We start from the raw sequence: 11,426 nt of genomic DNA on the forward strand, positions 1-11,426 counted from the left end.
TGGTTTGGGGGGGGCGGGGTTGGTGGCGGGGTGTTGCGCGCTGTGCACTGCTACAGTCTCCTGAACGGGGAGCAGACTTTAAAAACACCGAGCTCCTGAAGAAAGGCATTTAATCGATTTTCCAAATAATCAATTATCCGAACAAAATAATGCCCTCCCATCTCGTTCGGATAATCGAGATTCCACTGTACTTATTTCCCACAATTACCTTATGAAATACCTTCTGGAAATCTAAGTGCAACTTGTTCACTAAAGTCCCTTTATCCACAGCACATTACTTCTTTAAAGAGCTCAGCTAAATTGGTTAAACAGGATTTCCCTTTCTCAAAGCCTCCTAACCACACGTTGTTGATGAGGAAGAGTTGCTGATTGTTATGCCATTGAATAACGAGGGGTGATAGTTAAATTCTCTGGTTGGAGATGGTTCCTGCTACCACTTTTGTAGTATGCATGTTAGCTCACATTCTACTCACCTTAACCCTAAACTTTCTCACAGGTCATTCAAACACTACTCCCTATGGCCTAACTCTTCCAATCCCTGTTCACCAAGAGGTGAAGTTCGATGCTTTTCGGTCATAGGTCTATTTCAATCAAATGTATGCTACCAGCTGATTCCTTTTTGGATGTAATTTATACAGTTAACTTATTCAAAACATTTCACCTTTAGTCATAGGTATTCAACATCCAGTTTACAGAATTAGATACTAATGCCTTGGACTCATTCACCTTTACCCCTGGGTAAATTTTAAAATGCGCATCCCTGTTTTCAGACCATTCCATGGCTTCACTTCTCCATATCTCTGTCTCTTAAGCATCCCTGAATTTAATTGCTGCACCATTGCTGACAGTGCCTCCGAACAGTATAACCCAGGAACAGGCCCTTCAGCCCACCATGTCTGCACGGACCATGATGCCATTCTAACCTAATCCAATCTGCATGTACATAGTTCTTCCATAATCCTCTGTTCCCTCTCTGTTTATGTGTCTGTCTAAATGTCTCTTAAATGTTGCTTTCTTACCTGCTTCTACTACCTCCCTGCCAACACATTTTAGGCACCTACAACCTGTGTTTAAAAATAAAACACTTACCTCATACATCTCCTTTAAACTTTTCCTCGCTCACACTAAATCTATGCTACTTAGTATTCAACATTTCCTTAGCTGCCTACATCCTAAACTCTCGAATTCTTCACCCTGCTTTCCTCCTTTAGGACACTCCCTAATACCTTCCTCTACAACCAAGTTTGTCAATCAATGGCTGTAATGTCTGCCCGTTATTCAGTGTCATGTCTTGTTTTATGAAGAACCTTGGATCTTTTTATCATGTTAAAGGTGTTTGACAAACAACACGTTTTGGTTGCACCTGCATTAGAAAGGGTAAATAGACAGGAATTGAGGAGTAAATGCAGCAGTTTCTTTATAACTGTTCTTCTGGCCTTTTCTCACCAATCTGGAAAAGTGGAAATATCCCTGATGCAATTGTTTCATTGGTGTTACCATGTGGCAATCTGATTTCACATTATGCCTTCCCCCAGTTATGAAGAGTTGCAGGCAGCTGTCGAGGTACTTCCACACGAGTGATGGAGCTGATTCATCTGCATCTCGTGAAACAACAAAAATTATTCAATCCCACGGTCTGGTGGTTATGAGCCTACAACAACATATGTGCAGTTTCTACCAGGACAATTAATTAAATCAAATTCAATAAATGTTTCCATTTGTGGATATGAGCTTAAAGTAAAATGTCCATGAAAGCTATCAGATTATAGCAAAAACCCACTAGTGTCCTTCTTTCAGTCTGATTACACGTTGTTTCAGTTCATATGGGGAAAAACCATGAGTATGGTACTGGTCTAAAGAATAATAGTTGCAAGTATGCAACATAATTGTAACTCATGACAAGACTGACAGGAGCTAACCCTGTGATAGAGCATAGTTTTTTTTTCTAATAACATTACAAATGGATTTATTTGTTTATAAAGTATCCTGGAAATTCTGTGACCTGCCTCAAGTTCATTCCCAATATCACAAGGGGTGTCCACAGCGCAATTAGGTTTATATAATCTGTTTAGTCGCTCTTTAAATTCATAAAGATTCAGGTTAAAATAGACCAGCACTCAAACTGTTAATTAAGCAGGCTAAAGTTTTAGTTTATTTTTGTTATTAATGTTCCACGGGGAAAGAGAGAGACATTTAAGAAGAAATTACAATTAACAAGGTTAAAACAAGTCCAGCTGAGACAAAAGAATGGCTGTCCCTGTGGCATACCACTGGGCCTTTTGCTTGAGTTCCTCGTTGCTAAAGCAAGAAATGAGTTTTTGATCTAGCAGCTGTGATAGCTTCAATCATTGGATAGTTAGTGTATCCTTGTAAATGTAGGTTCCTTAGCACAGATTTTGAAAGGGTGAGAAGATTCCTTATTTTTTACGAGTTTTGTGGGTTCAGCACTTTGTCCGACTTTCCTTCAACACAACAGTATTTAGTTTTCTACATGCCTCTTCCCTTTGATCAGAAATACCTCCTGAGGGTGTTTTCCTCAGAGCCTGCTTCTTGTTCTTCTGCCTCTTCAGATGGCTTCGTAGCGAGTTTTATACAACTGTGACTTGTAAGTGTCTCTGTTCCAGACTGATGTGTAGCCTTTCCAAATGTCAGGACTGATTTTCTAGGATGTAAGGCTGGATATTTCCATTGCCTTTTAGCTGAGACAAAAGACTTTCCAAATGATATAGTTATAAATTCAGATGGCTCCAACTTTGATTTCTGCCTCACCAGACATCACTGATTGCACCTTAGAATGACATATTTGTGTAGTCTGGGGCTAGGTGCATTCTAAAAATCTCTGTTCTGTGATTTGAGCAGAGGCACAGTGCCTCAGGCATTGAAACATCCCATTGTAACAAACATGACCTATTGTGGCCTCCATTGTGGATAAGACTCATAATTTCCAATGTGCAGATTTTGAAAACAGAAAAATCCCTTTAACATGCTTTCCCTTGAAGGCCTGTGATTTCAGATGGCACATCCGTGATCTAGACCGTGTTTAAAATCTTTTCTCGGATGGGACATCCACTAATATCATTTATTGAATCCGTTGCTCCCGATGCGGTCTCCTCTACATTGGGGAGACTGGGCACCTCCTAGCAGAGCGCTTTAGGGAACATCTCCGAGACACCCGCACCAATCAACCAAACCGCCCCGTGGCCCAACATTTCAACTCCCCCTCCCACTCTGCCGAGGACATGGAGGTCCTGGGCCTCCTTCACCGCCGCTCCCTCACCACCAGACGCCTGGAAGAAAAACGCCTCATCTTCCGCCCCGGAACACTTCAAACCCAGGGCATCAATGTGGACTTCTTATCTCTCCACGCTTCAGGCTCTCTACCTTTATTCCTGATGAAGGGCTTTTGCCCGAAACATCGATTTTGCTGCTCGTCGGATGCTGCCTGAATTGCTGTGCTCTTCCAGCACCACTGATCCAGAATCTGGTTTCCAGCATCTGCAGTCATTGTTTTTACCTCCATTTAATTAGGCTGACCCCAGAACAAAGATGTGTGAGGCCTCTTGATGTGCCCTCATTCTGTTTTAGTGCTTTTGCAAATTAGATTGAAAACTGATCCCTAAGTTATGCTGTTCTTTTTGTACCTATACATTAGAACACTCTGAAAATTCACTCAAACTTTTGTCAAAAATGCCTCGATCATGGTGCTGCTGATTTACATGCACTCCACTGAGAGTTGGTACCAGAAATGTTTTATATGATCAATTTGCAGTTTGTTGGTTTTTTGGGGGATGGGTGCAGTGATTTGTTGGGGTAAAGTTTCATTATGGGTGATCTCAGCAAAGGTGCGAGGTGTGTAAATTGCTAATTCAGGATTGTGCATTTTGCAGACACACGTTTTTCCATACAATTCAGGGCAGTCCCATAGATGCAGACTGCAAAGAAGAATTGTAGGAGGATAGAATGTGCTAAACCCACAGAGATAAGGAGTGCAGCAGTGACCGTTCTTGTGTATTTGTTGGTTATTATTGGTGTATTCCGATGTATTGTTCATCTATTTTATTCTAAAATTATCAGCAGCAAGGACTTTGAGCTGACAGTATTTACAGAACAATTCCATGCCACTGAGTGGTAGAGTTTCAGTGATAACTTTCTTGTAATCATGGTGGTTAGGCTGTTGTGAGAGGTTCAGAACTGAAGTTACAGATCATGTTCTTTCAACAAATGCAAGGTTTCCAGGCAATTGTTGAAAAAAGGTTTGACTGAAAAATGTATAATCTTATTCAAGAAAGTATTATCTCTGGTCTCCTATGTGTAGTATGAAATAAAAATGATTTTTTAAAATGATATTAAAACAAGTACAGCTTTTATAGAAGGGCATTATAATTACTCTCAATGCTTTAATTTCTAGCTGCAAGTGGTTCTATCTCCACTGTTCAACTGCTGTGTGAACACAAGTGCTCTATTAATGTCAAGGACACGGTGAGTATCCACACTGCAGCTTGTTGTATATGTTTCATTAAATCTAACTGCCTGATCATTGAAGAATTTGATCTTATTAAGACTAATCTTTAAGTATATTAGCTATCTCAATTAAAATGTGCACATCTTGAATTACTATCTGTTCATTTCTCAAGTCAATCAGCTTGTTTCCATGTCCAATTTCAGACTCCTCCTAACTTGTGACTTCCAAGTTAATAAGCAGTTTTCTGGTTGCACAGCCAACCCACCTAACCTCCTCTGACTGAGAATTAGCTTTACATTCTTGAATACTTCAAAAAATGTTTATTTCATCTGCCATTTCCTCATTTTCTATTATTAACTCCCCCTCTTTGCACAGTTTGATGTTTTCTCTAACTTCTCTAGTTAACCATGGGTTGTGGGTCCTTCCTTTGAGGGATTTTAATGTCAGTAGGTATATATTTATTCAGAGTATGTCTGCCAAAGTGTCTCTATGATCTACCCCCAGACTAGTATCTACTTGCTCAACTTTCATAGCCATGTAGTTGCCCTTATTTAAGTTTAAAATACTAGTCTTGGACCTCCATTTTCCACTTTCAATCCAGATGTCAAATTCAATTGTTTTGTGATCATTGCAACTGTTACTGAGTTAATGACCATTTATCCCTTTCCCTGATGCTTTCTGATGTATCTCTGCTCAACTGCTCAGTGTACGTACAACTTCTCCAGTTCCCACTCATTTCTGTTTTGCTATTTTTGTCTTTTCTGCTCCATCCTACCACCCACATTTTCTTCCCCTTTGTCCCTGAAAACATTGAAGGGCAGATCATTGAATTTATCCAAGGCTGAGTTTGATAGGATTCTGATAGACAAGGGCCTCAAAGGTTGTGGGAAGCAAACAGGACAGTGGTTCTGAGACCACACATAAATCAACCATAATCTTATTGAAGGACAGAGTAGGCTCAAAGGGCTGAATGGCCTACTTTTTCTCAGTTCTGTGTTCTCCATCTCCTTATTTCCGTTGCTAGCATCACTACCATTGTCCTCCCTCTGTTCAATCCCTTCTATTTTCCCTCTACTGTGTAGAGTGCCCAGATTCACATCTGCTGTTGGTTCTCACTGCTGCCCATTCTGTACTGACATGTGTAATGCATCATTTCCCCCACTTTCCTCAACCGTTGACCTAGCCTTCATGAACACATTGCTTATGTTGCACTTGAACATAATATATCCGATTTCCCATTCTATAACAAACACCAGTTGTGGTCTTCTTAGTGGAAATGCTTCTTTGTGCTTCAACTTCCTGTTTTATTCAACTTCAAATGTTCACTATTCAACACAAACGCAACCCCCAGCATGGAAACAAAGTTTAAAATATGTTTATGATAAGCTGTATATGAGAGTTTGCGGAAGATTTGTGGATCAGGTTGTAAGTTTGCTCACTGAGCTGCAAGGTTTGTTCTCGGACGTTTCATCACCATGCTAGGTAACATCATCAGTGAACCTTCGGTGAAACCTGGTGTTCTGACCCGTTTGCTATTTGTGTGTCTTGGTCTATTGTGGTGGGCGATATCACTTTCAGTTCTTTTCCTGAGAGGATAGTAAATGCGATCCAAATTGATATGTTTGTTAATGGCGTTCCGGTTTGAATGCCAGGCCTCTAGGAATTCCCATGCATGTCTTTGTTTAGCCTATCCCAGAATGGATGTATTGTCCCATTCCCTTTTCATCTATGTGTATGGATACCAGCGACAGTTGGTCTTGTCTTTCGGTGGCGAGTTGGTGCTCGTGTATCCTGGTGGCCACTTTCCTGCCCGTCTGTCCAATGTAATGTTTGTTGCAGGGTATTTTTGTACAGAGGAACCTCGATTATCCAACCGAGATGGCGGAAGTATTTTGTTTGGATAACTGACTATTTAGGTAATTGATTCAATGTCTTTCCTCTGGGGCTTGTAGTTTTCTGTTAAGTGCACTCCCCCGTTCAGGAGACTAGGCAGCAGCACACTGTGCATGAGCTCCTGTCCTCTCCTGCACATGTCCAACACCACCCCAAGTCTGGCCCCTTCGAACTCCCATCTACGCCCCCGCTCCCAGTTGACGCACACACACACACACACCTTTTGACTCCAACGTTTTTGACAGGTTCCGCCTTTGCCCTGTACAGGACAATTTTGGAGAGATTATCTGGGAAAGGGGGATTTAGGGTACACCCCTGTGTAGAACTCCAGGGAAAGTGTGGGGATAGAAAGAGAGAGAGCGGGAGTTCAGTTATTTGGAGACGGTGTCTGGGCTCCCATCGATGTCCTGGACTGTTGTCAGCAGCATTTCAGTGAGCCAAGTTCGCTTTTAATCACTGTAAACAAAAGACGCGATCAGCGTTGGAAACACAACTTTGATGTAGTGTTTCTATTGGGACCTTGAGGTCTTCTTCAGATAATCTGAAATTCATATAATTGATATTCAGATAATTGAGGTTCCTCTGTATATGACATGCATTCTACTCGTGTTGGTATGAGGTCCTTTTAAATTTATCAGGAATGTTATGATCATTTACATCATTTAAATATGATTTCATATATTTCCCTTTTTAACAGTTTGAGTGCATTGGTTCTTGGCGAATTACATTATTTTCCCACTGTAACTCTAATCCCCATTAATTTGCCTACCTCCACAACAAAGAATGCTGTTTTCATACTTTGATTGAATTTCTATACATAATTTACTTTATATTTTTAACAAAAGCTTAATTTATCCCTGGCAAAGGTAGTACACGTTTTATTATATGAAAGAAAATGACTCTATACTCTATAACTGCATACATTTAAGTCTCTGTCTGACAATAACTCTGTTTTCGTTGTTTTGCCTTAATATAAAATAGTGACCATATTTTTGTTTAACATTGTTTACAGACTTGCCTGCAGTTTTCAGAGCTTCTGCTCCCAGGTTCAGTCACTGTGGCTTTCCTCCTGTTTCTGCTTCATGAAAACATAGAAAATAGGAGCAGGAGTAGGCCATTCAGTCCATTGAACCTGTTCTACCATTTAATATGATCATGACTGATCATCCAACTCAGTAAGGAGAAAGTGAGGACGATAGGCGGTGGAGACCAGAGTCAAATAGTGTGGTGCTGGAAAAGCACAGCCACTTTCCAGCACCACACTTCATCCAACTAAGTACCGTATTCCTGCATTCTTCCCAAATCGCTTTAGTCTTAGGAATTATGTCAACTCCTTGAAAACAAGAACGCCCTCAGTCCTCCTTCATTGCCCGACCTTCCTGGCTCCTATTTCTGCCCTTGGTTCTTTCTTTTAAAGCTTCTGCTGTTTGTTACTATCATTTCTGCCATTCTGAACTCGCACTAAAGCCCTTGGCTCCACCAAGTGGGAGACGTTGGTAGGTGCAAGTAGATCTGCCTGCACTGGCCAGTTCTACCACTAGGTGGAGCAAGATTTATTAATATTTCAGGTGTAATTTAAGCATTTTTGTAGTATATGTTCATACATTTATATTGTGTTTTATCTTTTTAACTGCATCTTATTTTAAAGGTTATTTTATATTTTTATGATTATGGGCAGTTAGGAATGTACATGACTTCAGCTAAGTATAGTTTCAAATTTGCTGCTGCTAAGATAGGTTTTTTTAGATTACAGTGTGGAAACAGACCCTTCGGCCCAACAAGTCCACACCGACCCTCCAAAGAGCAGCCCTACATTTACCCCTTCATCTAACACTACGGGCAATTTAGCATGACCAATTCACCTAACCTGCACATCTTTGGACTGTGGGAGGAAACCAGAGCACCCAAAGGAAACCCACACAGACACGGGGAGAATATGCAAACTCCACACAGACAGTTGCCCGAGGCGGGAATTGAACCCAGGTCCCTGGCGCTGTGAGGCAGCAGTGCTATACACTGTGCCACCAAGCCACCAGTCTTGAAGTACCGTGTATCCTGACAGAGTTTCTTACATGTTTAATGCTTTGTTATCTTGCGAGTTATTTCAGCTAGGAATGTGCATGTACAGTATGCCAACATGCACATTTTTTTATTCCTGAGCAAAAGGAGTTTGCAGGAGCCTAAAAGTAACCTTAACATTGATTTGTATGGTAAACCATGCTTCATTTAAGGTTAAAAATCACACAATGCCAGGCTATAGTCCAACAGGTTTAATTGGAAGCACTAGCTTTCGGAGCACCGCTCCTTCATCAGGTGGTTGCTTCGAAAGGTAATGTTTCCAATTAAACCTGTTGGACTATAACCTGGTGTTGTGTGATTTTTAACTTTGTACACCCCAGTCCAACACCGGCATCTCCAAATCATTTAAGGTTGGTTCGTTAAAAGGTGCAATTTTCAAAGATGCAACCACAACTTTTATCTGTGTGGCACAGTGGTTAGCACTGCTGCCTCACAGCGCCAGAGACCCGGGTTCAATTCCCGCCTCAGGCGACTGACTGTGGAGTTTGCACGTTCTCCCCGTGTCTGCGTGGGTTTCCTCCGGGTGCTCCGGTTTCCTCCCACAGTCCAAAGATGTGCAGGTCAGGTGAATTGGCCATGCTAAATTGCCCGTAGTGTTAGGTAAGGGGTAAATGTAGGGGTATGGGTGGGTTGCGCTTCGGCGGGGTGGTGAAGACTTGTTGGGCCGAAGAGCCTGTTTCCACACTGTAAGTAATCTAATCTAATCTAATCTAATCTTACAACCTTAAGTGAGGACTCACTGAAGAATAAAATCTACAAATGCTCAAACAGCCATTGAACTAGTGTGTGAATGCACAATATTCAAATAGGCAATAAAACAATGTCAGAAATTTGTCCTGGAAGCACCAGCTTTGTCAGTTTTCCTAAAGGTATGCAATCCCATTGGTACCTGTACGGAACTCCTTCAAATTATTGATGTCCTGAGATGCTTTATGCCTCACGTAGAATTTCTCCCCCAAATTAATTTAAATAGCTCATTCATTGTGCCTCATGATATATATTGAATGCAACAGGGTTATACACACGAATACGGATAGAACTTAGTTCATTCAAATGATTTTTCCTTTAAGAACATATTTGTCGAATATAGCAATATGTTAAATGTTTGTTCACAATGATCCATTTAACAGTGCAAGATGTCAATTTAGCTAGTCAATTCATGGATTGCACACATGTACAATTTATTTTTATAGACTAACCCTAATTTATTTAATTTTCAAAAAAAATTGAGCTAAGTTTCTCCTTTGATTTGTTGTCCAAGGCAACTGAAAAACATTCCCCATAATATTTGTGCGCCTTGATGTTTCCACTATTCCACCCAATCTGGTTGCTTTCTGTCAATGACATTTACAGTCTCATTTAAAGCTGTTAATGCTTGCCAATTTCTTCCATTGCACTGCCTGTCTACTGTGTTATAAACAGGCACAAAACTGAGCTTGCAAATGTTTAGGAATTATTGGAGTAGTTAAAATGAAAAGATGGTCACTGGAAAGTTATTCAGAAGAATAATCTCATGATAAAACCTTTAAATACTTTTGTCTTCAGGGTAATATGTCAAGGAAATTTAACTCCATGTAAACATGCCTTGTATTTTAATTCAAATCAGACTGACACATTCAGTACTTAAGATTCGTAACATGTGCATATTTCAAAATATTTCTGCCCCTATTTGAGATGGGTGTATGGCAGACGAATTGACATATTTTGCAGTTTAGCTTTTAGAAATGCATGCCATATTGCTAAAATGATCACAGCTTGAATTGATTTATTGATTTTTAAAAATGCATATGGGGCTTCTATTTAAATGATCTGTGAGACACAAAATATTTAAATACTGCATTTTACATGATACATGGTTCTTCCTAAGCTTATTTGGATCTTAGACATACAAATGTGTGACTAAGCTAGTCTGGTTCTAATATACACCCTTTAAAAAAAGGCATTTGAGTATTCATTCACATGGAATGTTCACATTAAATAACCACAACATTTCTTGTTGTATGTGTAAATAAGCTCCACAAAATCTCCATTGAAGAGAAAGCCTTCCTCTTCAGTTCAAAATATTTTTTGTTTCCTTGGTTCCAAGGGGAATTTTAGTCTTTTTGGTTCCATCTTTTGGTTAAAAGCGAAACATGCACCATTTGAATGTCTATAGATCTGCTTTACAGCTAATTTGTTTGAGGTTTCTATTTTAGACCTTTGCAAACCTCACATGAATATTATAGCAGCTGCCAGTTTCTTATAGGATATATAAGGCAGGGACAGGATACTGATTGTGGATGATCAGCCATGATCATAATGAATGGTGGTGCTGGCTCGAAGGGCCGAATAGCCTACTCCTGCACCTATTGTCTATTCCATATTGTTGAAAAATCTGAGATAATTCAATCTGTGAAATAGACATTCTTTTGCATTAGTGAAAAATAACAATCTTTTATTGTAAAGTTGGATGAATTGTTATTAGGCCTTTTGTTTAGAGTCATAGAGATTGATAGCATGGAAACAGATCCTTCGGTCCAACCTGTCCATGCCGACCAGATATCCCAACCCAATCTAGTCCTACCTGCCATCACCCGGCCCATATCTGTCCAAACTCTTCCTATTTATACACCCATCCAAATGCCTTTTAAATGTTGCAATTGTACCAGTCTCCATCACTTCCTCTGGCAGTTCATTCCATACACGTACCACCCTCTGCGTGAAAAAGTTGCCCCTTAGGTCTCTTTTATATCTTTCTCCTCTCACCCTAAACATATGCCCTCTAGTTCTGGACTTCCCAACCCCAGGGAAAATACTTTGCCTATTTACCTTATCCATACCCCTCATAATTTTGTAAACCTCTATAAGGTCACCCCGCAGCCTCCCACGCTCCAGGGAAAACAGTCCCAGCCTGTTCAGCCTCTCCCTATAGCTCAAATCCTCCAACCCTGGCAACATCCTTGTAAATCTTTTCTGAACCCTTTCAAGTTTCACAACATCTTTCCGATAGGAA

General features: G+C 40.4%; 1 protein-coding gene across 7 annotated transcripts in view; it reads left to right on the plus strand.

Moving 5' to 3' along the window:
- rai14 (retinoic acid induced 14) overlaps positions 1 to 11,426 on the plus strand; it is a 271,305-nt gene that overhangs the window by 187,857 nt on the left and 72,022 nt on the right. For all 7 annotated transcript variants that reach the window (XM_043681189.1, XM_043681457.1, XM_043681357.1 and 4 more), the window contains one exon: positions 4,409 to 4,479. In XM_043681189.1, the coding sequence (XP_043537124.1) occupies positions 4,409 to 4,479 (71 nt within the window). The remainder of the gene's footprint in view (positions 1 to 4,408; positions 4,480 to 11,426) is intronic.

Source organism: Chiloscyllium plagiosum, chromosome 1, assembly GCF_004010195.1.
Source record: "Chiloscyllium plagiosum isolate BGI_BamShark_2017 chromosome 1, ASM401019v2, whole genome shotgun sequence".
Lineage (NCBI taxonomy): Eukaryota > Metazoa > Chordata > Chondrichthyes > Orectolobiformes > Hemiscylliidae > Chiloscyllium > Chiloscyllium plagiosum.